Genomic DNA, 27,960 nt, shown 5'->3' on the forward strand with positions numbered 1-27,960 from the left:
ACTTTGAGCTTTAATTTCTAAACAGCCATGTTTGTTCTACAGCTTTACAAGTTTATGACAATGAGTAGAAACTTATGACCTGTGTGAAGAAATGAATGTGTCAATGAATCACCAACATCTCCAAGCATGTACTGAATGTCCTGCACAACAAATCAGCCATCCCTTATATAGTATATAAACTTGTGCTGTCTAAGATAATAGCCACTAGCCAGCCACTAGCCAGCCACATGTGGCTATTTACATTTAAAATAATTAAAATTCAGTTCCTTAATTGCTCATTAGCTATGTGTAGTAGTAGCTACTACATTGGCAACACAAATATAGGACATTTCTATCATTATAGAAAATTCACCAGATAGCACTGATAGAGTCTGCTTATGAATAATATTGTTGTGAGAAATGGTGACTAGAAGCACAGCACATCAGTAATGAGTAACCAATGCTCCCTACAAATCCACTAAAACAAGTTGTCTGGGAAATGAACTCCATACTCTTCCAGCACTAGTTATCATGTTTAAAAGCATATTTTAACTTTAACGGGTAATTTGGTTCCTTACCCAAAATTCCTCTTTCTCACTGGCCCCTGCACATAAGCCTGTTGTTACTGTGGTGCTGTTCAGAAGGGGTGAGCTGATCCTGTTATGTTTTCTTTTCTTTAAAAACAAAAACCTGAGGTTAATGGTTTGTATCCTCTATGTAACAGAAAAAGTTGATGATATTCAAATAAATGATGGGTCCAAAGAGCCTGTACCTCTTGCTAAGTTTACTTCCTAACCAGTACTCAATCATTTTCATAGCCTTCTACTTTCATAACCACTGACTCTACTCCAATATTAGCAGTAGCCACAATAAAAGATCAGGACTTCTCTATAATGACTTTTAGGCTCTAAGCAGAAGGATTCCTACAAGGTAAATACCCCTCAAGGACCACTCTACCCTTCCTTTTTCCAGCCTGGTCCCTTTGGGCCTTCCTTCTACCTCAAGAAAACTTCTTGCCCTGATTGGTGTGGGTCAGTGGGCTGGGTGTCATCCTACAACTGAAAGGTTGCTAGTTTGATTCCCAGTTAGGGCACATGCATGCCTGCATTGCAGGCCAGGTCCACAGCTGGGGGTGTGCAAGAGGCAACCAATTCATGTTTCACTCCCTCTTTCTCCCTCCCTTCCCCCCTCTCTAAAACACACACACACACACACACACACACACACACACACACTTTTTTTTCTTTAAGGAAGAAAGCTTCCCCTTTTCACCTACAAACTGATATCCAGGCTAGTAGTCTTTTTGGAGAAAGATCAACTAACTAGAGCAGAGTTAGCAAGCACACCACACATAGGAAGACAGGAAGGAAAGTGAGGTCATTAGGCTCAAGCCTGGGGGAGGGGACTCACTTCTGGTAAAATGTTCCTTCCAAAAGCAGCTTTGAATAGCAATGAATTGCAGCAAGGGAGAACCCACACAATTAGACAGAATAATGCATGAAAATAGTACAAGAATGGGCCCTATTCTGTTGTTCCCCCAGTTCTGTAAGGTAACTATAAAAATATAAGCAGCTTTCTAAACTAATCCTTCTGTTAACATGAAACAAAAGGACTCAGATACCCCAGTTTCCCTAAAGGCAAGAAATACTCTAGGTGGCTACGTCTAGCATACCTCAGACAGAAAAAGTTCTAGGGCGTCATACTTTCTCTAGGAGCCAAGAGTACTTCTGAATAATTGGTAGACAAGGTGCAAATGAGGAGAGAGGTTAGCTGATAAGAGAAGCACAAGGGAAGATGTCATGTACAAGTTTTCATCAAACACACCAAACACTACCATCTGATATAATGCTAGATACCCCCTAGGGGGGAAAGCTCCCAATCATTCACTCCTTTCTGCAGGCCGAAGTACCCAGGAAACAGGGAGATAAATGACACTGCAGGTAAGGTTAGCACATATGTTTAAGTGTTAACAAAAATAACAACTATTTTCCTGAAGAACCCCACAACTTTCAATAAAACAGGCACTCTCAACTAATTGAGTTAACAAAGGGAAACGACTGCAAATAACAATAATAAAACCACTCATTGCCTTTAGAATACAGGGTCTGGCACAAATAATGCCCCATTTTTATTCAAAATCTTTTATTACAAAATCATAACATGTAATTCTGTAACATAACAATATCACACTCAAGCATACCATATGACATTTTACACAAAATGTTCAAATTAAAACTATAAATTATTACACCCATATTATTACCCTACCAACCACACTCAAGCAGGCCTTACTTCTGCCAGACCCTGTATATCATATGACATTTTATTCAATAAATTTCCCTTAATTATATTTTACATAAGCTAATACAAAAATTAATTAAATCCTTACGCATAGATACTGTGAAGTAGCTAAAACCCTTCTGAGTTAGGGATCATAAATCTGGATAAAATACTGGCTAAATAGTCAGTAAAAGGGAAGTTATATGAATACTGTCCCATAATAAACAAAGGATTTATTCTTATTTTCCAAGGATGAAACCCTATACACAAAATTAGATGCACAAGGCTTTGGAACTCCAGATCATGCTTCTTTCCACAATCTTTTAAGTGGTAAGTGATATACACCACTTAAAAAGTATATATTCTTGGCTTCTCAAATATTTCCTATTTGAAAACCCCTCCCCCTAAAATGTTTTTAAGTCCGCCAAGGCCACACACACCTGCCTATTTGGGTGACCTGTGTCTTTGTTCTTCATGGTCTCATATCCAGGCACCCGGGGACGTCGGCTCATCTGGAGGGCCACCAGATCCTTCATGATCGAGTTCAATGCCTCCTGTTCATCTGCAATGAAAGATGGCACATGGGTTAACATACTTTAGTACAGACCAGCAAAATTCTTTTACAAATTATATGACTAATCAGGAAGTTCTGCCCAGGTAAAATGACAGACCCCAAAACTATAATTATACACATCTGATGTCTCTAAAAAGTAGATAACTAAAGTCAGACTATTTTCAGTTTGAATTTTAATAAATTCTTTACAGTTCTCTAGTCAGATCTCTGACAGCAATATTTACCAATTCACTGAGGACAACAGAGGTGTTCAAACAGCGCAATTCTTCCAGGGCCAAAGAAACTCAACCAGGAAAAACATGAAAAGTTGGAGTGAACAGAAGAGCAACATGGCACAGTGTAGTAGGGTACTGAGTGAAAAGATGAATTAATGGAGAGCTGATTATGGAACAGAGTTAGCCACAGACTTATTCCTAAAGTATCATATGTAGGAGATCACATTTTTAAAGGTACCAAACAAGGATCTCTCAGGTAGCTGGTTTGAAAAGAAGTCTGACAAGCCTAGCCTTTGAAGGCTCTCTGCCAAGTTTAGAGGCCTCCTGCTTCCCATAGGGAAGTCAAAAGGCGGTTCTATTGTTTTTCTTCCCTAACTGACCAAGCAATGCATTGTCTCTGTTTTACAGACATTACTTTTAATCCCCTTTTCTTGAAATAGCATGAAGTACTTGGATTCTCATGCACTAAAGACAACTGGTTGAAACCCAGAACCCAAACCAGGCCAATTCCATGATTTGCAAAATTCTCCCATATACTTCAAGAGATCCTGGCCCACTCAAATGGCATCTAAGAGTTGAAAATAAATAAATCTGTTGATCTGGAAAGGAACATGAAGGATGAATTGTTATACCTGCTTTGGTGACAAGTAGTCACTTGGGGGCTTGGGGCACACCTTAAATAAGAATCAAGAACAAAAGACTCCACCCAAAGAGACTGCCAATCTTCGGCCCTTTATCATTGTCCCTTGAAAATATTCTAATTCCCTGTGGAAAGGGAAGAACAGCATGAAGTATAGAAAGTAAAACAAGGTTTCTGCCTGTTCAGAAAAGTAAAATTAGATTTTACTTGCAGGAAAAACACCAGTAAGAGTAGCTTCCCATCTAATTCCACTTCAAAATATACATGTATTTAAAAGTATGCATGAGCGTGATACAGTTGTATCAAACGAATGAGGTAAATGGGATAATGGATGAAGAAGTTGGTATTTACAGAAAGACATTTGTCAAAATTAAAACACATATACCCCACCAATTATTTTATATTTCCTAACAATTTTCTATAGGCTCCTTAAATAAAGGGAACTGTTTCGGTATGTATTTGTTTGTTTTGTATTTTAACCTCCCAACCAAAGTTTAAAAACTAGAGAATAACATCTCAACCAAGGTGTAAAAACTAGAGAATAATATCTAAGCTAGGAAGTTTGGCATATGTATTATATACAGGCTTATATATTAAACTGGCTTATATATTATTAAATATGTATGTGTAAAATTGGGCCAACTATAACACTAAACTGTGATCAATATAAGGAGGATTATGACTAGGTAGGTGTTTTCTTATGGGCATCCAGCAATATTCCTAACAGCAGAATGCATGGAGTTTTCCATATCAAGGTAACCACCTTAGAATTGAGAATTTCAGTTGTCTCAACTCAGATACTGAACCAAGATGGACGTAAATATACACACACAGATGCAAACACATGCTTTTAAGTGAAATCCATGACAAGTTGACTTTAGAAGCCATTTCTAACTCGGTATAAGATGATGCTATTATAAGAGCTGGTTTATCAGGTTGACAAATTCTGTTTCCAGGAAACTAACCAATTCCTGGCATTACTTAATGGATAAACTTGTTTGGTAGTTCCAGCATTGAGAATACACTAGAGAAATGGTTTGGCACTACTTCTTGAAATCCAGGATAACTGACACAAGTGAAACAGGGTTACAGAATCTGATTTTGTGCCAAAGTCGAATACACTGCTAGAGGCAGACAGGATTTTAAACTGATACTTCAAACTGAGGAGATGGATAAAGACAGGAAGTAAATCAAGTGGCTCTTTTAGGCATTTCTTCCTGGATTGAGATTTCAACTGAATTATCAGCACTATGGCATGGGATTCCTTAAAAAATAAAAACAAACAAAACTTCAGAAAACAAATAGCAGCTTTCTTAGAGTACAGCAGTCAGTTCATGAACTTTGGAGTCAGAAGGAGCTGTGTTTAAGGAGACCTTGAACAAATCACTTATTCTCCCTAAACCTCAACTTCCTCATCTGTAAAATGGAGAAAATAAAGTATCATTTCAGAGTTGCCATAAAAGTTAAAAGAAAAAAAAGTTAGAGATTGTTCCTCACGTTACCTCACACTTAGTAATGCTAAGAAAATGTTGGCTACTATGATCATCAATGGAAAAAACGTCAATAAGAGCCCTGTCTGGTGTGGCTCAATGGTTTGAGCATTGGCCTGTGAGCCAAAGGGTCACTAGTTCGACTCCCAGTTGGGGCACATGCCGGGTTGTGGGCCAGGTCCCCAGTAGGGGGCATGTGAGACACAACTGATAGATGTTTCTCTTCCTCTCTTTCTCCCTCCCTTCCCCTCTCCCTAAAAATAAATAAATAGAATCTTAAAAAAAAAAAAAGAAAGAAAAAGGTCAATAGGAAAAGACTGAAAGCTATTTAATTTACTCTAATAATTAATTTTATTCCTGAACTTTTATTAATCATTAACAATAACCATTTCCCGAGTACCTATCATATAGTATACATTACTTTTGAAAGATCTTCAAGGTATTCAAACTAGGTGTAAAAGGATAAACAGCACACAAATATGAGGTTATACAAACAAAGAGATTGAATTAGATGGTATACAAACCAGAGTATACAAACACACATGCAAAATAATTTTTTTACAGTGTGAGTAGCAAGAGTAGTACAGATTTTACATAATAATTAACATAATTATTAATTATGGAAGAATAAAGATTTTTCTTATGAAAGATTTTAATTATGAAAGAATTAAATATTAATTATGAAATAATAAAATTTTAAAAATTTACGGTATGAGTAGAAAGAGTAATATAGATTTTACATAAGTATTTACATAATTGTTAATTATGAAAGAATAAAGATTCTTTCAGAAAAGCAAGCTGTTCCAACTTGCGGGAGAATTTAAAAAATGAACTGAGGAGGAGAAACAACATAAAAGCAACTGAGATGTAGAGGGGAAAAAGGGACTGACCCTCAGTGAGTTGTAATCCTTATAGAGTAGGAAGAAGGTATTCTAGCAAAGAACACTTTAAGAAAATTGGGGGGGGGGGGAATAATAATAATAATAATAATAATAATAACAAAAACAACAACACCACCACCACCACCACGGAAGCCAAGAGCAAAGAAGGGCAGTGGCAAACACAGGCCAGGCAGGTCCAACAGAGAGGTAGAGGTAGAAACAAAATTTTAAAGAGAATTAGAAGCTGGGGATTAGAAGTAGTGGAAATCAACACTTAATTCATTTGTGAACTTTACATGTGAACAAGCTGAAGTAAGGGTGATAGTGCTATAAAGACATCCTGAGGATGGGGGGTGGTCTGACACACTTAAAAGCTACCAGAAGAAGCAGAAAGGAAGAAGATAATTCTAGAAATTAAGAGCTTGAGAATTTAGAGGGGAGGAGTATTCAAAGAAAATAGAAAAGGGATCTATGAAACAAGGATTAGAGTTCAGGCTTAAAAAATAGAAGCTCTTAAATTGTCTCAAGAAGACAGCTATCCTTAATTATCCAGTAGCATGTACTCCTTCTCCAGATGGTATAGAGGCTGCAGAGCAACACACTCCTCTCTAGCTCCATCAGGAAGTCACTCTCCCAGGCCCAGGTATACTTCTCTACCTAAAAGCAGGGTCTTAAGGCACTCTCACTTATGAATCCCCTTGGCTAAAACCCTGGAGAAGTTTTCAAAAGTACCATGTCCTTCAGTAAACACTGTTGTCCTTCATGATGTCTGTTTACTACGTCAGATACTCTCTCTTTCCCATATTCTGTATACAAATCTCCAGGGCAATATTCAAATCTTTGTTTTCACTTAACTAACAACACTATTTCTTTATCTTGCCAACACTTTACCCTACTGTGCCAGATTGTCTAATCACAATGCTCACCCGGGAAATCCTGTGCTTCAGACTCTCCCTGAGTCAGACTTTACTATCTTACTCTACATATTTCACATACTCCCACTGTCTCCACCCTATCCATACCTGGGCAAACATCATTTTATAATAAGTATAAGCAAAAAGACCTGATCCTCAATTCACAAGAAAATATTTTTTTTAAAGTAAGGGGACAGTTCAGAAGTTACATTCTTTTTTTTTAAAGATTGTATTTATTTATTTATTTTTATAGAGAGGGGAAGGGAGGGAGAAAGAGGGAGAGAAACATCAATGTGTGGTTGCCTCTCAAGTGCCCCCCCGACCCAGGACCTGGCCTGCAATCTAGGCATGGGCCCTGACTAGGAATTGAACTGGTGACTCTTTGATTTACAGTCCTGAGCTCAATCCACTGAACGACACCAGCCAGGGCAATTCACAAGAAACTTTTGTTCTTCAAGGACATGGTTGAACTTTTGCTAGATCTTAAAGTCAATTCTGTTGTTTTTCTATTTCTGGGATACAAGAATCCTTCCACATTAGTTGATGGTTCAAAATTTAAAAATGCAAATTACAAAGTAAGCCACTGCTTCATCATAAGAATCAATATAACCCCACTATATGTAAACATTTAATGAAATTAACATAAAGGTCTGACTACAGGATTATGTCAGTCCCAAAACTACAGAATTGATCTCTCCCTCCTGTGTACCTTTACACAGTTTCGACAAAGTACAACCTACAACACCCCATTGCACTTACTTGTCTGCATGTTTCTGGTTCACCTTAAATGTAACTTTTTTTTAAAACAAAGAAAGCTGCTTCTTTGTTTTTAAAAAAAGTGTTTTTTAATAAAGATTTTATTTGTCCATTTTCAGAGAGAAGGGAAGGGAGAAAGAGAAGGAGAGAAACATCAATAAGTTGCCTCTCAAACACCCCCAACAGGGGACACAACCCAGGCATGTACCCTGATAGGGAATCGAACCAGAGAGGTCCTGCTTTGCAGGACAATGCCCAACCCACTGAGCCACACAGGCCAGGGGTAACTGTAACTTCTTAAAGACAGGATTAATTCAGATACAGGGCCTAACACTTCATCTGACATTCAGTAAATGGACAAAGAATTAAATGGATAGCTTACAAAGAACCCAGAAAACTGTTCATCTTTTGAGTATTCTCCTAAGTAACATTTAGTTAGACAGATATTCACTTTTTTACAAATGCCTAAAACTCAGTTTTAAAATCCAGCTGTCATTTTTTTAAATGATCAGAAATCTAGTTGTATCACTGCCATATTGATTCATTATATGGTGATCTCAGTTTCAATAAGAACAGCTGCTAACTATTCAGAGACTACTCAGGTGGTCAGACTCTAGCCAAACTGAACTGAGACTGGTCTAACTGGGAGCTTCCAACAGCCTGGGAGCTATAGAGATACAAGATGTCTATAAATCACATTGATTCTGACTTCAAACCAAGTTATCAAACCAGAACCATACCATCATTAATCCTAGACTCAGGTCACTCTAGTTTCCTGTAACATTTCCAAGCTGTTACATATTATTCAGTAATACTTCCCACTAAGTTTCAGATTGCATTTATAAAAATCCAAATGCATTATTAACGGCATTTGCCATTATAAATACTAAAACTAGAAGAGAATTCTAGTATGACAAAGAAAAAATGACCAGTCAATCTCAGTTTTTTAAAATAACCACACAGCATGAAAGAAAAAATATCCCTATTACTGATAGGAAATACAGGGATAAGTGTAGTTTCCACTAGAAATTTACTGGGGCTAACAGCCAATAAAAAAAAATCTGACTTGTTTTTATTAGCAACCCAAGTTGTCAAGCAGGCTTGAGTCTGGAGCTTAGAACAGCTCAGGAAAATATGACTACCTGCAAGGACTCAAATTAGCTTTAGTCCTTTCCTCATTGTGCTTGAGTTTAATGAGTATAATGAAAATATTAATAAGTCTATGTCTTTCTCTTATCAACCCTTGAGTTTATTTATAACTATAGCAACTAAAGCAAACTAACAGGTCTGAGAATTTGATTTTTCATTATTAATATCACCAAAATGGAAACTAGTATTTAAGAGAGAAACTGTGTGTGTGTGTGTGTGTGTGTGTGTGTGTGTGTGTGTGTATCCATCCTTGCTGAGCATTATACAAAGCAAATTTAAAAGCAAGGTTCTGGGAGAATTCAGTTATTAGCTCTGCAAGTCAAGGTCACCTACAAAAAGGAAAGGGATGGTACAAGGGGAAAGTGCTGAAGAAAGCCAGGCAGTGGTTTTCTCAAACCACCTTGCCTAATATACTGTAGCCACCAGGCAAGTTAATTCCCTCCTCACAGTCTCAATTTTTTCATGTAAAACTGATGCTGGGACAAATGAGAAGGCACTGAGATCCTGGTCCTTTTTTCTTTTAAAAAATCTTTTAGCCCTGCTGGTGTGGCTCAGTGGATTAGCGCTGGCCTACCAACCTAAAGGTAGTAGGTTTGATTCCCAATCATGGCACATGCTTGGGTTGTGGGCCAGGTCTCCAGGTGGGGGGAGGTGTGAGAGGCAACCGATCAACATATCTCTTGCACATGGATGTTTCTCTCTCTTTCCCCCTTCCCCTCTTTCTAAAAGTAAATAAAAAAAATCTTTAAATATATAAATAAAAATAAAAATCTTTTAGTTCTTCAATATTATTTTGTATTAGTTTCACGTGTGCAGCATAGTGGTTAAACAATTATATACTTTACAAGTCTTCCCCCTGATGTTTCTAGTACCCACCTGGCACCATACATAATTATTACAATATTATTGACTATATTTCCTATGTTGTACTTTACATCTCCATGACTGTTTTTGTAACTAGCAATCAATACTTCTCAATCTCTTCACCTTTCTCCTTTTTTCTTTAGGGCTCTAGACTCCACCTATATAGTTTCTTTCCTCTGCATCACTGCCCCTCCATAGACTTATAAACAAACTTTTTTTTAAGATTTTATTTATTTCTTTTTAGAGAGGGAAGGGAGAGAGAAAGAGAGAGAGAGAAACATCAATGTGCGGTTGCTGGGGGCCGTGGCCTGCATCCCAGGCATGTGCCCTGACTGGGAATCGAACCTGCGACACTTTGGTTTGCAGACAAACTTTTGAAAATGATTCGAAATGTGAAAACAGGCTGACATCTATTTTCACTTCAGACAATGAAAAGTAGCCAAGACATCTGGGCACTCTAACTGGTTTACCAGTCAAGAAAGTGGTGAGTGGGAGATCTGCACACTCTCAAGTATTTCACACTCCCCTCTGGGACTTAAGACTGCCCTCACAGGACAAAGAGGAAAGACTTACTAGGAAGACTATCACAAATATAGGTTCACAAATAAATTCAAAGATTTAGTTCAATCATCAAATTCCAGAACACAAGACTAAAGAGGACAAGAAGAATTATGGGCCCCATTTACAATAAATGTTCAATAAGTATTTATTGAATTATGTATTTAAATACCAGGCTTTACTGGATTCCCTTTCTGCTTATTGTCACAGGAGACTTTCCCTAGAACAGTAAGCACTTCTGAGATAAAGCATGGGAAAGCAAGAGTAAGCCCAGCAAGTGAACGAATCCATCCCTTACCGTATGAGGGGCAGCCTGGACTACAAAGCAGTTCATTCAAAGTCCAAAGATGGGAGGCAAAAGAGTATTTGTTCAATGTGAGACAGCATACACTTAACCTCCTACAAAAATGACTTGACCTTGCTATAGGGCAAAGCAAACATTAATGTTCCCTCCACATGGAGCACTTCACAGATGCAATGAATGGCTCTGCAAAGGATTCTTTCACTACAGTTTACTCCTTGATTATTTAGGGCAATATCAAAACTTTCCAAAACTTGTGAATGCACACAACAGTATTCCAATAACTGATCCAGTAAGACAAGCAAAGTACATCTAAAATGTTATTTGCTTCTTGATCTAGTCCAATGGTCATTTGCTAAATTACAAAAAAAGGACATGGAATGGAATTCGTTTCAAATGCGTGTGGAAGACATTAAAAGCTTTTCTTTGATAACATCTTCACAACAGAAGTTGCAAATACTGAGGAAATGATTTCGTAGAGATTCTTTTGTGTAGGTAATGCTTCTCTCAATATAATTCCTGGGATATCGCAAAATAAAAATAACGATGCCAGAACAACGTTGCAGTCGGATTTTTCAAAAAGTAGGACGTGAACTGTAACTGGCAGCCCCCGAACAATTCCCAGCCTTCAGCAATCTCAGTTCAGCTTGCAAGTCTCAACCACGCTGTGGATAACAGTGATTGCCGTTTTAATCACCTCCCAGCCTATCTCTCCGCACGTCCTCCCCCCTCGCGCACAGGGCACGAGAGCAAGCCCCGGGAACTCTCTCACAGGCCGGCCTGTGTGAGCAAAGGGAAGGAAATGACACAGGCAGGAAAAAAAAGCAAATCAAGGAAAAGACACAACAGCAGCTGGGCCTGCACCAGCCTCCAGCCCGGGCCCCGCACTGCGCTCTCGCTCCCCCACCCTCGAGCTCGCGGTCCGGCTCGCTCAGGCCGGAGCGGGCTGCGCCGCAGAGCAAGGGCCCCCGATCCCGCCGCCGTGTCCTTGGGATGCACCCGCCGCGCGGCCCAGAAGGAGGCTGCCGAGTGGGTTTTGCCAGCCGGGGCCGCCCGGGTGGACCAAGGGAGCCAGAACCCCCGCCCAGACTGTGAAGCCGCGAGCCGGGCGGGCAGGCTCCGCGGGTTCGCAGCCTCGGCCGGGAGGGCTGTCCATGCCTGTCAGGCGGCGGCCCAGGGTCCTCCTCCCCTAATCCCGGGGCGGGGCGACGCGAAGTAGCGCGGGCACAGGCCGGGGCGGTGGCGACACTCACCCATGGTGGCGATGGCGGCGGCGGCTGCTCGGGCCCGAGTGTCACCTCCGCAGCCGGGGCTGCATGCCGGGGGCCCGGGCGGCGGGGACGGCAGCGGGCCTGGCTCCGCGCGGGGGGCGCGGGCTGAGCTCGGGCCCCCCGCCGCCTCCCCAGGCTCCGGCTCCGGCTCCGGCCGCGGCCGGGCGCTGTGGCATGGGCAGGGTGGCCCGCTACATCCCCGGAGCTCCTCGGCTCGGCCCAGCCTGGCCTCGGCTGCGCCGCTCGGCCCTCCCGCTGGCCAGTCACTCAGTCCCGCAGTTCCTCCGTCGGGCCACCGTTCTCCACCTCAGGAACGCTCCGAAAAACAAACCGCTGGTCGCGCAGCTCGCCCCCTTGCCTGTCACTCACCCCACAGCTTGCCAATCCCAGGCAGTCGCGGGGCCTTCGTACCACCCCCACTCATTTCAGCAGCCAATAACAAGGAGGAAGTCGCTGCCCCCGCCGCCACCCGCCCCCTTCTCCACCGCTGTCTCCCCAACACCCTCTCAGCCGCCAGCTAATCATCAGCACCACACGATGAACCAATCCCGCCTACTCTCGCAGGATGCCAATGGGCGAAGCCAAGGAGGTTTCCGAGGGCTATCTACCGCCTGTCAATCATCGAAACAGCCCCCGGTTCACTCCATTGCTAGCCAATCACATAGAGGGATCGGATCACCCGCCTCTGCACCTCCCTTGATGGCTTGCCCTCCCTCTTCCCGGAGGTGTTGGTCGCTCCAATCAAATCTCGCGCGTGAGGCTCCGCCCACAGCCTCAAGTGCCGTCCTCTACGAAGGTTCCGCAGGCGCGCGGGCTGGCGCTGTTCCCCGCCGGCTACTTTGGGGTAGGAGTTTCGGAAGTCGGCTGGATGGCCTCCCAGGCCTTCCGCCCTCGGCGCTCTCCGAGGTCTCCGAGGCCAGTGTCCTGCCTCTCCCTCCCTGTGCCCACGCTGGGTGCGTAATAAACGGGGAGGGTTCTGGCTCGAAGCGATTGCCGGCGTGTGGTCACCTCCTCCGTGGGATCCCGGGGCCAGTCCTCCGGTGCAGAAGCTACGCTTGCCTGGAGGCAAGGGGGCCTCACCACTGCCTGCCTTTTCCTGAGTCTTATACCTCCTGGACCACACCCTCCGAGAGACTGGGGTAGTCCTGGAATGTGGGTCCTCGGAAATCTGGGAGTTCCGATACTGGCCAAGGCCGAAACCAGTAAGTGGCAAAAGCAGAAAGGGGAGGAAGACCCCAAAACTTTTTTCCGGGTTATAAAAGTAGCACAAGCTCTGTGTATTAAAATTGGGGAAAAGACCCCACCTCAAAGTTAATTTTATCTTTCCTGCCTAGATATACAACGTTGGATAAAAAAGGCTTCGTATTGTTTTGTGGTTTGCTTACATTTTATTACAAGTGTTTTCCCGTGCCCCTGAATATAGTTCCAAAACAATTGTACTGGCTACATGGTATTTCAAAGTAGAGAGTGGCCATAGTTAATTTCCCCAGACCCCCATTGTTCAACATTTTGTACGCCCAGACCTTCAGATTCCAAGTCCACCACAATTAATAAGGGCCCTTTTTCTGTTTCAGTGTCATGAAATGAGATGCCAGAATAATATTCCTCAGGTGCGATTTTCAACTGTCAACTAAGAACCGTTAGTGGTGGCTTTGCCATGGGTGTCAAGTCTCAAGAATTACCCCAGACTCCTTTATTTACAGCCCCACCTCAATATTTATCAGTCCTCTAGTTCTGTTTTCTGGAACAAACGTTTAAGTGTCATTTTCCCTCTTGATTAGATCCCTACCCAGTTTATTGTGGTTCCTTAACTATAAAAACCTCTTTTTTTCTGAGAAGGGGAGATAAGAGTATAGGGAAAAGAAAGTTACTATTTATCAGTCATTCACTATATGCCAGGCATGTCCTCTCATATAGTCTTCCTAATAATTCTGAGATCAGTAAATAGTATTGGCATTTAAAGGATGAAAATGAAGCTCAGAGAACTTAAGTACCGTGTACAAGTCGTAGAGTCCAGGATTCCTATCTGGTATGTCTGATACCCAAAGGCTGTGTTTTTGCACTAGGCCAGTGTTTCTCAACTGGTCGTCTTTTTTTTTTTTTTTCCCATTAGCACCCACCAAGTTAATTAAATTAAAATTCTTTCTGATTAGAGAAATTAAATATTAAGGAATAAGATTTTGTCAGGTAGGGTTGAGTTTTGAAAGCCGCACACCATCGTATTATCTAACTTTTTTGGCACCCATTAAGAATCTCTTTTCACCCAGAATAAAACGCAATCTTTGTCACCCATTTGAGGATATCACTCTGTTGAGACAGTGTAATAGGCTTATGCTGGAGGTCATAGTCTGCCAATATGAGGCTTAGATTTGACCTTTAATTTTTATTGACCTGAGATAAATACTTTTAAAAAGACACATTTATGCCAGTGGAAATGAGGTACCTGCTTCATGGTCTATATCCAAAGGTCTATTCAGCAGCTTCTCTTGGACTCCCATTGCATCTAGTACTTAGTTCATCAAAGCACTTGGCCTGCTCTACTGTAGTTGACTTTAAGTAAGCATCAAGACAGGAACTGTCATTCAAATGAGCATGCCCAGCATCTTTCATAGCACATTTGAAAAAATATTTGCTGAATAAACAAGTGAACCTCAAACAGGGATATTAGCAATTGAATGTAATTTCCATAAGTGCTCACTTTTAGCTATGTATTTTATCTTATTTTTCTATGCTGCTTCTCTGCTCACTCTTCATTTCTCCCTAAGAAGCCTTCCACCTGGGCCACGCCTTCTCAAGTCTGTTCCCCGGGTTTTACACTGAATAGATGCCCCTGGTTAAGCACCTGAGCCATATGTGACCCCAAGAATCACAAGCTGCCCCTAGTACTAGGGCCTCAGAAAGTGCTGGTCCCATTAGACAGCCCAATCACACACCAGCTATATGGTCTTTTCATTTCAAGAGCATAGGGACATTTGGACAAGTGATGGAGAAAAATACAAATGAATGCTCTTAGGGGATAGCTCAATGAATTTGGTTTAAAAAAAAACCAACAAACTTATCACCTGATTTGATAAAAATTCTTTTATGTAAGGGGTGAAATTTAGTATATTCAAATCTACCAGTTCAACCAGTTGGTTTATCTGCATTGCTGATGAATGATAAACACAATATAGATTTTTACAATGATGATGTTTAATACATCATTGACATTTACTTCTAACAAAAAATTGCTTTTCATTGTGAAATTCCTAAAAAGTACTTTGCAAGTGAGAAAACATAAAGAATGTTTATTACCCCGGCTGGTGTGGCTCAGTGGATTGAGCTCTGGCCTGCAAACTGGAAGGTCATAGGTTTGATTCCCGGTCAGGACACATGCCTGGGTTGTGGGCCAGGTCCCCAGTTGCGGGTGTGTGAGAGCCAACTGATTGATATTTCTTTCCCTTTCTTTCTCCCTCCCTTTCCCTCTATAAAACTAAATTTTTTAAAATGTTCATTGAAGCACCTTTTGTAAGATAGAGAATCCAAATGTCCACTGACAGGAGACTAGTTACTTTTTTTATTATAATAGCTTTATTTAAGTATATTTTATTGATTATGCTATTACAGTTGTCCCAATTTTTCCCTTTGCCTCCCTCTACCTGGTACCCCTCTTATCTCCAGCAGTGCCTCCCCACCTTAGTTCATGTCCATGGGTTGTGCATATAAGTTCTTTGGCTTCTCCATTTACTATGCTATTCTTAACATCCCCATCTATTTTGTTCCTACCAATTGTGCTGCTTAATCCCTGTACCATTTCCCCCATATTCCTTCCCCCTCCCAGCTGATAACCCTCCAAAAGATCTCTATAACTATGATTCTGTCCCTGTTCCGGTTGTTTGCTTAGTTTTTTTATTTTGTCAAGATTCAATGTTGAGAGTTGTGAATTTGTTGACTTTTTAATGTTCATGGTTTTGGTCTTCTTTTTCTTAAATAAGTCCCTTTAACATTTCCTGTAATAATGGCTTGGTGATGATGAACTCCTTTAGCTTTACCTCCTCTGGGAAATACTTTCTCTGCTCTTTCATTCTAAATAATAGCTTTGCTGGATAGAGTGATAATCTAGGTTGTAGGTCCTTAGTTTTCATGACTTTGAATACTTCTTGCCAGTCTCTTCTTGCCTGCAGTTTCTTTTGAGAAATCAGCTAATAGGAATTCCTTTGTAGGTAACTCTCTGCTTTTATTTTGCTGCTTTTAAGACCCTCCCTTTATCTTTAACCATTAGCATTTTAATTATGATGTTTCTTGGTGTGTTGCTCTTTGAGTCCAACTTGTTTGGGACTCTCTATGCTTCCTGGACTTGTATGTGTATTTGCTAAGAAAATTAGAGAAATTTTTATTATTTTTTCAAATAAGCTTTCCATTTTTTGCTTCTCCTCTTCTCCTTCTTGGCACCCCTATGATTCAGATGTTGTCACATTTGGAGATGTCTCAGAGGTTCCTACGCCTATACTCATTTTTCTGAATTCTTGTTTCTTCTTTCCGTTCTGGTTGAATGCTTATCTCTTCCTTAAGTTCCAAATCATTGTTTTGAATCCGGGCTTCCTTCCCTTCTCTGTTGGTGGTTCCCTATGGGTTTTTCTTTATTTCACTTAATGTAACCTTCATTTCTTCCTTTATTTTCTGCTGTATGCAAGGAGTTCTCTGAGCATCCTAATAAGCAGTGTTTTGAACTTTGCGTCTGATAGGTTGGCTATCTCTGTTTTGCTTAGTTTTTTTCTGGGGTTTTATTCTATTCTTTCATCTAGGCCATATTTCTTTGTCTCAATTTGGCAGCCTCCCTGTGTTTGTTTCTATGTATTAGGTAGAGCTGCTTTTACTCCCTGTCTTATTAGCATGGCATGTGCAGAAAGGGCACCTGTAAATTGTGTGGGGCAGAGCCTTAGGTAATTGTCAGGGCAGGGCAGCCCACTTTATTGTTTGTGGCTGCATCAGGAGGGCTCAGATAGGGAGCAATGCCACCGCCTGGCTTCTGGAGGCTTTCCCAGCACCCACCTATTTTCGTCACTTCACCCCTTTCCTGTGTGAGACTGGAGCCCTTCCAGCTGCTGCTCCAGTGGTGAAGCCCAGAGTGGGTGGGTTTGCATACATTCTAGGACCGTTTGGGCCCTTTAAATGGTGAAAATTGAGCAGTTCCTTCTGCCATCCCAACTCCCATTGGTTTTTACAGCTAGAGGTAACAGGGACTTATCTTCCCAGTGCTGGAACCTTGGGCTATGTGGTCTGGCCTGGGGCTGGGATTGCTTGCTCCCAAGGTATCCCTCCTGATTTTCATCTACCACACATGAACTGGGACCATCCATTCAGTCCCGCCACTGCTTCTCTGCCTGTCTCCGTCACTCCACCCCTCCTAACTGTCTGTATGAATGTGGCTTCTTTAAATCCTTGGTTGTCAGACTTCCATACAACTTGATTTTCTGATGGTTCTGGGTGTTTTAGTTTTGAGATCTTGTAATTCTTTCTGTGACTGCATAAGGAGGCAAAGTGTGTCTACCTATACCTCCATCTTGAGTGAAAGTTAAATTACTATTTTTTAAAGATTTAATTTATTTATTTTTAGAGGTAGAGAAGGGAGGGAGAAAGAGAGGGAGAGAAACATTGATGTGAGATAGGAACATCAATTAGTTGCATCTGGTATGCACCCTGACGAGGGACCAAATCCGCAACCCAGGCATGTGCTCTGACTGGGAAATGAACTGGCAACTTTTGAGTTCACAGGACAATGCCCAGCCAACTGAGCCACACTGGTCAGGGCTAGTTAAATAAATTATTATACACTAATAAATACAATAAGATACTTTGTAGCTGCCAAAAAATAGTGGAGCAGACTTCATACTAATGCCAAAAAGTGTCCAGGATATATTGTGAAGTGGAAAAGACAGGTTATAAAGCAGAAATGTATAGGGCGATCACATTTCAGTTTTTAAAAATATTCACTCATACGTACTGGGAAAAAAGGCCAACATTTATTAAACATTTACTATTACCAGGTACTGTTCTAAGTGCTTAACATGTGGGGTGGGGCAAAAGTAGGTTTATAGTTGTTCGTATGGAAAATAATCCAATAATTAATAAATAATAATATAAAAATAAACTCTGTGTTTCATGTACTCACAACTGTTAACCTACTTTTGCCCCGCCCTGTATATTAACCTAATTTAATTCTCAGAATAGCCTTATGAGCCCTGGCCAGGTAGCTCACTTGGTTTGAATATCATCCAATACCTCAAGGTTGCAGGTTTGATCCCTGGTCAGGGTACATACAAGAATCAACCAATGAATGCAAAAATAAGCGGAACAACAAACTGATATTTCTCTTTCTCCCCCTTCCTCTCTTTCTGTTAAAATAAATCAATAATGAAAATTAAAAATAAACCAGTCTTATGAAATAGATACTATTATCATCATTTTATAGATGAAGAAATAGCTACAGAGAGGTTAAGTCCTCATCCAGGGTTGCTAGCAATTCACAGTCAGAATGTGTTCCCCAGTAGACTGGTTCCAATGAGTAGATAATACAGATTAATGGTAGTTATATCTTAGAAGGGTGGGATTAGATGGGACCTTTATTGTTACACATTTCGATATGGTTTGACTCTTTAAAAAATAATACATGTTACCCTTCTGTCGGAGACAAAAAAAAAAACAAAAAAAGAAGAAAAAGCAAAAACTGCTATCCCAGTCACTTCCTGGGGACAGAATAAAGAGAGAAAGTGATTTCATTTGCCCTGGCCACATAGCTCAGTTGATTTGTTTGCTGTCCCAGTACACCAAGGTTGAGGGTTCACTCCCCAGTCAGGGCACATAAAAGAATTAACCAATGAATGCATAAATAAGTGGAACAACAAATCAATGTTTCTCTTCCCCTCCTCCTCTCCCTCTAAAATCAATAAGTAAAAATTTAAAAGAAAAAGAGAAAGAAAGTGATTTCAGTCCAGACTAGTGTGGTATCTACCAAAACACTGTTTTGCCAGACCTACTGGCTCATTTGCCTTCACAGAATGTCTCCAGAGCAGTCCCTAAGAACTCAAACAAAAGTCTAAAATTGGGGGTCTTTTAGAGTTTGAAGTTTTACTGACTGTTATGCTGTTTCAGAGGCAGAAAAGAAAGTAACTCAAGCACATAGTTGAAACTCCATAGTGGGCTGGAGGCAGGGCCTTCACTGTTCCTGTTCAATTCAGCCAGCACCTCTGGCAGAGCCAGCAGGCAGCTCCTACCTTGTGAGAGTCAAGGCTGTGAATAGCATCCATCACAGATACCTCTACCCACTGAGAGGACACCTGAAAATGAACCCAAGCCAGCTACCAGGTGCTCAGTGATTTTGTATTGCTAAGACAATGACCAAAACCAAGGCAAAGGCAGGCCAGGACCAGATCCCATTCTTTTGACTTTAAGGTATACCTAACCCTAACCCTTGTCACATGGTATCTCCCTAGTTAGACAATAACGTGACTAGTTTTCTTTTTAAAAAAACATTTCCCTTGGTCCTGACTAGTGTGGCTCAAATGGTTGGGCATTATCCCACAAAGCTAAAGGTCGCTGGTTCCATTGCCAGTCAGGGTACATGCCTGGGTTGTGGGTTTGGTCCCAGTACGAGAGGCAACCAGCTGATGTTCCCCTCTCACATTGCTGTTTCTCTCCCTCTTCCTCCCTCCCTTCTCCTCTCTCTAAAAATAAATAAATAAAATGAAAAAACATGTTTCCCCTGATAAAATACATGATTATAGAAAATAAAACTCAGTTATCACATCACCATACAGAGATAAGCAGTTGACATTTTGGTACAATTCCTTTTAGTCATTTTTAAAAAGATATTTTTTTTTATGGTATGATGCATATTTTAAAATTTGGACTATACAATACATAGTTTTCCATCTTTGTTTTCCACTTAATATTATAAATGTTTTGACAAAATATTCTTTGAAAAATAATATCTAGTAGCAGAATAACTCATACCCTCTCTATGTAAGTATTCAGTTAATAGTTATTTAACTAACCTATGTATGTACCTAAGGGTACAGATCTCTTTACCAGATCTAGAGGCAGAACAGGTCCAAGTTAAGATTTCATTTCTGCCTTTCCCATATTAACTGCAGGCAAGACTGTAAGGCACCACCAGGGGTCAGTGCAGAGTCATATAGTATACCTTGATTAAGAAAATTGGTTACACAAAAATCCATGAACAAATTCTGTCAGAGGACTATTCCACATGTGTAGGCAAATTCCCTTCAGACTGGGCTTCCTTAGTTCAGAAATGACCACAGTCCTCCAAATTAATTTATATTCAACATTTACAAAACAGTTATTTTGAAAAACAATGTCTATCAATACAAGATGTAGTATTAGACCTATTCTTACCTGCTTGGTGTGAGGTCATTTGTGCATAACATGATCTAACTATTTCCTAGGTTTGTTGTGAAAAATAAATAAAATATGAAAGTATCTTATAAATTATGAAGCTGCATTCAAACTTTAAATTGCCCTATTTTAATGATTGCTATTTAGATATTTGGGTGAGTTATCTCCTATAAAAACTAAAGAATCTTAGTTAATATCATGATTATGAAATGAGGTATATGTAAGAGCATATACTTTGGAATACTCATGGATTATTTCACTGGTTTTTCTCCCCCTAGCCTTCACTCTCCAGTTGTTTTAAGTTATCATGTAATTAGTAATGTGTTTCCTAGAAACTGAAGTTATCACTTATAACTAATCTGGCTTTAGTTCTTTTCCATCCTTATTTACATGAGGCTTCTTCAGGAAAATTACTCTCAACTCAGAAATGGCTTAAATAACTTAGAAGTACCTGAATAGCAGAGATCAAAAAGCCACTGCAGGCCTGATATGCTTGATGGACTCCAGCACAGGTGGTTGGCACTCCTGGTCTCTCTAAACCCAGAAGTGATTCTTAGAAGCAAAAGGCACCAAAGGCCCTATTTTCCACCTGGCCAGCTTTCACTCTTCTGTTCTCATTTCCTCTCCAGTTCCTAGTACCCCATCATCTGGAATCAGGGATGAAGAGGAGCTAGGGCTGGGCGTTCTGGAAACCAAGCAGCTTTCAACACCAGCTTGATGTGGCCTTTTCTCAGAGTAGTCTGATCTGCTGACTGGTCCACTCTGACAAATCTCAAAAAACACAGGAACCCAGGCAAAGCAGAGCCTGGGAGTCTCTTATCATTGGCACTTGATTTCCTGTTGGGCCAGAGCCTTAAGCTCCCTGGCAGCAGAAGGACACAGAGGCCACACAAAGAGAACAAGGATGTATGCACAGCAGCTTGCACTGCCCTGGGACAGCTCCAGAAGAGAGCAGTCCTGTGTCTTCCACCTGAGGTCCTGTGCCTTAGAGTAGGATTTAACACAGGGCACCACTTGAACAGCTAGTGCTCTTGATAAGTAGTTCCTGGTACAATTCCTGGTGTTTGATAAATATCTGTTGCATGAATCAATGGCAGGTTTAGGCCATTAGACCAGCATTAAAGCACAGAGTACTTGGACAGAGCTACATTTCTATAGTCAATCAAAAAAACAGTCCTGGAATTGGACTAGTGGAACTAGGCTTATATTCTTGAAAGGAAGTCAAGAAGGTCACAACAGCTTGACACAAATGCAGGAAAACTCAAAAGCCATACAACAATGTAGCAACCCACTGTTATTACTTAAGAGTTTCTAGTACATGGGCCCTCACTGGAACCTACCATCCCCAGAAAGGACCAACTTCCTGAGATCGGTCTGGCCAGCTGACTAGCCCCACTCTGCATCCAGAAGGGAGTGAGGGGACTCATCCAGGAGGGCTCTGACACACCCACAGAGCTGACAAAGAGGCCCCAGAGAAGTATGGGGATTCCTGTGCCTACAAAGCTGCAGGTCTTATGCATCTGAACCTGCTAGGCCCCTGACCTGCTTCAGTCTTAGCAGACACTGCAGAAGCCTGTGCTCTGGAACAAGCTGCCAGTTGCCTAGGAAGGAGCCAGAGGGCACGTACAGTCTGGTTACTCAATGTTGTCATAGACCTGGATCACGTCCTCATGGTTACCGAGAGCCTGGATGAGATGGGCCGCCTGCTCCAGGTCAGGGTCATGCAGCTGCACCATTGTGTTGGGGATGAACTCTAGTGTACAGGACACAGGACACAAGCCCAGGGAGTCCAGCTTCTTCCTCACTTGATGCAGTGAAGAGGCATCACAAATAAACTAGGGACAAAGCAAAGTCAGGTGATGAGGAGCCAGGAGGTAATAGGACAAAGTTGGTCATAATAGTACAAACCATAATTATACATAATTATTACAAAATAAGGAACTGCTATAATATATCACTGGGTTTAAGCTCTTCACTGGCAGAGATATCCTTTTTGATTGTTTTGAATCCTTCTTATAGTCCTTAGTAGAGTAAGTCCTACCCAGTATTCACTTAATAAATGTTTGTGTAATATATGAACTCTTTCATCTCACTTGTACCCCAGGTGCAGGAAACAGAGAGACATGCCTTAATGCATCTATTAGTGCCCTCTCAGAAGTCCACCAAACACTATGACTCCGTACTCACTTTAAAAATGCTTTTTTCCTCTTCGTCTTCAGTTTCCTTGACATCCTCAGCTCCTGCTTCAATTGCCAGCTCCAGGGCGCGCTCTAAGTTCACTTCTTTCTTCTCTCTGTCCTCTACTCCAACCACGATCACCCCTTTTCTGTCAAAGGAGTGGCGAGCTCCTTCAGCCATCATTCCTCTGATGGGAAAGGAAAGAGGCCAGAACAAACGCCTTCAGACACTCAGCCTCCACACCACACTGCACAGCACTGTCTCTTTCCTACTCAGCCTCCGGGATATATACAGACACAGAGCAGCTCTTTTCCAGAAGGAGAAGATGCAGCTACCACTGGGCAAGGGACAAATCCAAATATATCTGCAACCTCTATTTTCTGTCCTGATTTAAGTTCGGAGGATACAAAGACTTTGCACATCAGTTCCTATGCCACTTAGATTCCAGTCCTCGTGGTACATTTGAAGACCTAGACAGGATAATGGGACAAAAGAGCCCCTTCTACACTTACAAAGAAGTCTTGGATCCTGCCTACTGCAGAACACATTAAGGGAGGGTAAATTTTCCCATTTAGATTCTGCTGAGGTTGAAGTGTGTGTAAAATTTGAACCTGCACCAGAAAGAACAGTACTTTCCTTTCACAGAATTAGAAACTAAAGGGTCCATCCCTCTCCATTTTTCCCACATACCTACCCATTTTTGTTCAGGATATGTTTGATGTCCGAATGGCACTTGGAGCCACTGTTGGATAATGCCTCAATGAGCAGAGAAGAGCCACCGGGGCCTCGACCCTCATACAACAAATAAATGCCCTTGGTTTTCTGTAAAAACAACACAAGCACATTTTGGAGCCTCCCAATTCCCCTTCTGCATGCCAGCCCAGAACCACAGGCACCACCGCCATAAAGCTGACTTCATGGGATGGGCTCTTTGGGTTGGAGCCTAAGGTCTCAAGTCTTTATTTTTGTTCCTACCCTCTGACAGGGGGCCCATGGGATCAACTTTTAAGGTAACTGGAAGTACTACTACCCCTTAACTTGGAAGGGAATCTGTTTCTCTGGTCCCTGAACAATTAGCCATCTCCCAGCTTTGTTCCTCCCCTCCCCAGCCAAATTCTACACCTACCCCACCCATCACTTCCACTAAGACTCATCCTCCTATACCCTAACCCTTATGAAATCCACCTGTGCTCCTACCCCTGGGCTGCTGAGTACTGCTGCACAAAATTGCATACCTATGCCTTTTTATAAGGGTCATTGAAAATAGCAAACAGTCAAAAATGCAAACAGTCAAAAACGACAATGACCAATCTCATCTGGACCTCCCATAACACCTTGCCCAGGCATCCGATCTTTACCACTTTTTCTAAGTATCCTGCCTGCTGCCTCCCAGGAACTCTCAGCTGATAACTTCTCCCTTCCTCTTTCACGAAAGAAATAAAAGACTACCAGGTGTGGGAAAATCCTCTGACTCCACCACCTTATGTACACCACAGCCAACATGAAGGCAGTATGTATGACAGTGTATAAGCTCTGGAGTCTGACTGTCTATTTTCAATTCTGTCATTTTCTGTGTGACTTGGTCAAGTCGTTTAATTTTTCTGTGTCTAAATTTCCACTTAAGATTGTTCAGAGGACTCAGTGAGATAACACATACAGATTTCTTACGAAAGTGCTTGACCTGGAGTAAATACTCAACTATTAGTTATTAAGATGACTATTACTTCGAGACTTCCAGTCAAGATGGAGGCATAGGTAAATATGGCTCACATCCTCACACAACCACATCAAAATTACAACTAAAACATAGAACAACCATCATGCAGAACCATCAAAAATCAAATTGAATAGAAGTCTGACCACTACAGAATTAAAGAAACCACATCCAGACTGGTAGGAGGGGTGGAGATGTTGAATGGGCTGGTCCCACATCTGCATATGGTGGGTAAAAATTTGGGAAGGATATATTGGGAGCAAAGAGCCCCAGCCCCACACCAGGACCCCAGCCCAGAGTTCCAGGGCCAGGAAGATAAGTCCCCATAACTTCTGGCTGCAACACCTAGCGGGGATTGAGTCAGTGGAAGAAACTTCTGGAGTCTCAAGCAGTTGCACCTGAAGAACCCACACACGAACCCACTCAAACTCACTCCCTCTGAGCTCCAGCACCAGTGTACCAGCTTGAAAGGCACCAGTGGGATAGAGAGCAACTGAAGTGTCAGGCATCAAGGTGGGAGGTGGGGGACAGAAAGGGAGCCATTGTCCCCTATCTGAACCCTCCCGCAATAGAACCACAGAACTGGCATACAGGTGCAATATCTGAGACTCCATCAACCCAGCTAACACTGTTTGCCCTGCCCTGGAGATCTACTGAGACTCCATCCCACCCAACCTACGGGCCCACCCAAGATATGAATGGCTGGTCTTGGCTCATGCTTCACAACTTCCTAAATCCTATCAAACAATCAACAGCTGGCCTCAGTAAGCCCCCAGCCCCTGTACCTCCTGCTAAGTGGTCCCAAGCCTGGCACTAGCAGCAGCCAACCTAGATTCACAGTTTGGCTTTGCCTGGTAATCTCCAAGCCCAGCACAAGTACCAGCCATCTCAGATTGCTTTATAGCTCGTGCAGGCCCCCCCCCCCGGGCAGAACGCAGGTGGGGGCTGACCTTGGCCTGCATCACTCAGAAAACTCCAGAGCTTGTATATCCAGTGAACAGCTATAGACCAGGTCGGAGCACCACCATACTATCCCTGCACAGCTGATCCTCCACTGAGGGTGGAAGCTGGTGGTCAATGGTCACAGCCAGCCCTTGCAGCTGACTGGCCTGGGTAAATCCCTCCTACTGATCTGCCAACAGTAACCAAAGCTCAACTACAAGACGAGAGTGTATTCAGACCACACAAAGGGCACACCTCGAGTACACAGCTTGGGTGATAGGGGAGGCTGTTCCACTAGACTCTACAGGACACCTACTACATTAGGTTATGCTACCAAGACACAGAGTCAAAGCAGCTCTACCTAATGCATGGAAACAAACACAGGGAGGTTGCCAAAACGAGGAGACAAAGAAACATGGCCCAAATGAAAGAACAGATCAAAACTCCAGAAAAAGAGCTGAACAAAATGGAGATAAACAATCCATCAAATGTAGAATTCAAAGCACTGTTTATAAGGATGCTCAAGGAATTCAGTGAGGACCTCGGCAGCATAAAAAAGACCCAGTCAGGAACTAAGGATAGCTCTGGTTGGTGTGGCTCAGAAGATTGAGCGCCGGCCTGCGAACCAAAGGTTCACTGGTTCGATTCCCAGTCAGGGCAAATGCCTGGGTTTCCAGCCAGGTCCCCAGTGCGGGGCATGTGAGAGGCAACCATACATTTAGGTTTCTCTCCCTCTCTTTCTCCCTTCCCCTCTGTCTAAAAATAAATAAGATTAAAAAAAGAAACAAAGGAAACACTAAATGAAATAAAGAAAAATTTCTAGGGAAACAGTTGTAAAGTGGATGAAGCTGAGAATCAAATCAATGATTTGGAATACAAGGAAGCAAAAAACAACCAATCAGAACAAGAAGAAAAAAGAATCCCCTAAAATGAGGATAGTACCAACAGCCTCTGGGACAACTTCAAGAGGCCCAACATAGAGGTGCTGGAAGAAGACAAAGAGCAAGAAATTGGAAACCTATTTGAAAAAAACAGTGAAAGAACACTTCCCTAATTTGGTGAAAGAAATAGACATGCAAGTCCAGGAAGTGCAGAGAATCCCTAACAAGATGGATGCAAAGAAGTCACTCTAAGACACATCATTATTAAAAGGCCACAGATTAAAAACAATAAAGAGAGGCTCTTAAAAACAAAAGAAGTTAGTTACTGGAAGGTTGCCAGATGGGAGCGGGTAGGGGGAGAATGGGTGAGGAGGTGAGGGGATTAGGAAATACAAATCGGTAGTTAGAGAATAGCCATGGGGATGTAAAGTACAGTATAGGAAACAGAGTAGCCAAAGAACTTACACACATGACCCATGGACGTGAACAATGGTGGGCGGATTGCCAGAGGGAGTGCAGGGTGCTGGGTGGAGAGGGGCAAAGAGGGAAAATTGGGGCAACTCTAATAGCATAATCAATAAAATATAATTTTAAAAAGATCATTATCTCTCAGATCCTTTCTAATTATCCTAGAGGAAGAAGTGTCCCCTCACCTGGGCTCTATCACTATCATATGAACCATCTCTCTTTCTACTGGTTTTTCTCTTTTGGGTATAAATACCAGAAAAACAAACACTCCTCAATCTAACATCAGAGCTTTCCCCACATTCCTTCTACTTCATCTCCTCACAACTCAGCTGAGCAGTCCTAGGCTCTGTGGTTGTCTATTCATCCTACGCTTGCTTGTGATCCTATGACCAATTGCCAAGAAAAGCCACCAACAGGCTGTGGATTGAAGATGTCAACCACATTGCTACCCTTCTCTCTGGGAATTTAAGGAGTGTTTGGTGGCCTTTGAGACATGGACCCTGTAGGGACTCTGATCAATACCAAGTAGGTCAAATTAAGGACCCACCTCCATTTTCAGCGACGCCTCAATGGTTGACTTGGGCATGTGCTTTTGCCGACACACCTCTAAGATGTGGGCCAGTTGGCTGTTGAGCTCAGGGTTGGGGCCTCCTTCTGAGATAGGAAAAGAGTGAGCAAAATCATCTCATTTCATTATTTCCGGACCCACACCCCCTCATTACCCTAAAGAGTGGCAAGTCACCACTTTGTTCAGGGTTAGTTTAGAACACTTTATCCAATGTTTGTATGGGATATGGGGGAGAGATATTTTGGAAAAGTTTTTAACTCGCTCTGTCTTCAGGAAATGAAGGGCCGAGGATCCGGGTGCGCCCTGGCCCAGCTCCCGGAAGCAAACGAGACAAATGAGCCCTTGGGGCACAGAGAGGGCAGCGGGGATCAGCGGTGTGTGACAGGTTCTCACCTCTAACCGCTAGGCGGATGCTCAAACAAAGCTTGGAGAAGATGCGACTCCTCTCAGTGTCCTTGGGACCCTTGATGTGTCGGACTTTGGACCACTTGTTGTGCCCGGCGGGGACAGCCGTCGTGAGGTGCAGCGTCCGGGCCAGAGCAGGGCTACAGGCCGGGGAGTCAGGCTGGGTGCCTGGGGAGACGCACGGAAGAGCTGCCCAGACTCCAGGGCCTACTACCCTCAAGTATGGTGCAGCGGTCCTGCTCTGGCTGACAACAGCCCAAGCCGCCATCGGCTGCAACCCTGGGTCAAGGTCAGCAGGAGCTGAGAAAGGGCAGCGGCCAAAGTCGGCCCGTCCCGTTCGCCGCCGGAACAAACGGGTCAGAAGCCTGCGGTCGCGTCCACCTGTCACCCGTGACTCAAAGGCTCAGACCCGCGGGGAACGACCCAAACTCGAAGGACTCGCCGCCGTCCCTGCGGCAGCCAGGAGTGGGTCCTGTAGGTGGTGTAGCACACTTCCTTTTTCCGGTCCATACTAAAAACACGTCCCCACTGCTCTTAA

The 27,960-nt window shown here is 42.5% G+C and overlaps 2 protein-coding genes across 6 annotated transcripts in view; both read right to left on the minus strand.

Moving 5' to 3' along the window:
- Positions 1-12,192, minus strand: part of MAP3K3 (mitogen-activated protein kinase kinase kinase 3) — a 61,287-nt gene extending 49,095 nt beyond the window's left edge. The window contains exons 1-3 of one of the 5 annotated variants that reach the window (XM_045836006.1): positions 11,855-12,192; positions 2,700-2,821; positions 558-653 (exon numbers count right to left, since the gene is read on the minus strand). In XM_045836006.1, coding sequence (XP_045691962.1) covers positions 558-653; positions 2,700-2,821; positions 11,855-11,858 — 222 coding nt within the window. In that variant the 5' untranslated portion in view covers positions 11,859-12,192. Of the gene's footprint in view, positions 1-557; positions 654-1,651; positions 1,750-2,699; positions 2,822-11,854 lie in introns of those variants that run through there. The other 4 variants (XM_045836005.1, XM_045836009.1, XM_045836008.1 and 1 more) reach the window with 4 other exon arrangements.
- Positions 12,193-19,503: 7,311 nt separating this feature from the next.
- Positions 19,504-27,897, minus strand: LOC123817570 (translational activator of cytochrome c oxidase 1). The gene is made up of 5 exons (XM_045837304.1): positions 27,411-27,897; positions 26,997-27,103; positions 23,139-23,266; positions 22,454-22,631; positions 19,504-22,101 (listed from the first exon to the last, which is right to left on the minus strand). Exons 1-5 carry the CDS (start codon positions 27,688-27,690, stop codon positions 21,901-21,903), a joined length of 894 nt encoding a protein of 297 aa, XP_045693260.1. The 5' UTR covers positions 27,691-27,897; the 3' UTR covers positions 19,504-21,900.
- Positions 27,898-27,960: the final 63 nt, after the last annotated feature.

The sequence above is a fragment of the Phyllostomus hastatus genome, unplaced genomic scaffold (genome assembly GCF_019186645.2).
Source record: "Phyllostomus hastatus isolate PE091 unplaced genomic scaffold, TTU_PhHast_1.1 phas_contig_210, whole genome shotgun sequence".
NCBI classification, from domain to species: domain Eukaryota; kingdom Metazoa; phylum Chordata; class Mammalia; order Chiroptera; family Phyllostomidae; genus Phyllostomus; species Phyllostomus hastatus.

What these genes read in the sequence shown, in the direction of transcription:
- LOC123817570 (XM_045837304.1), bottom strand. Translation starts at nt 27,690, where the DNA reads ATGGCGGCTTGGGCTGTTGTCAGCCAGAGCAGGACCGCTGCACCATAC. An exon ending in AGGCGTCGCTGAAAATGGAG is followed by an intron (nt 23,267 to 26,996) that starts GTGGGTCCTTAA and finishes TTGTTTTTACAG; the next exon opens with AAAACCAAGGGCATTTATTT. An exon ending in AGGAAAAAAGCATTTTTAAA is followed by an intron (nt 22,102 to 22,453) that starts GTGAGTACGGAG and finishes CTTTGTCCCTAG; the next exon opens with TTTATTTGTGATGCCTCTTC.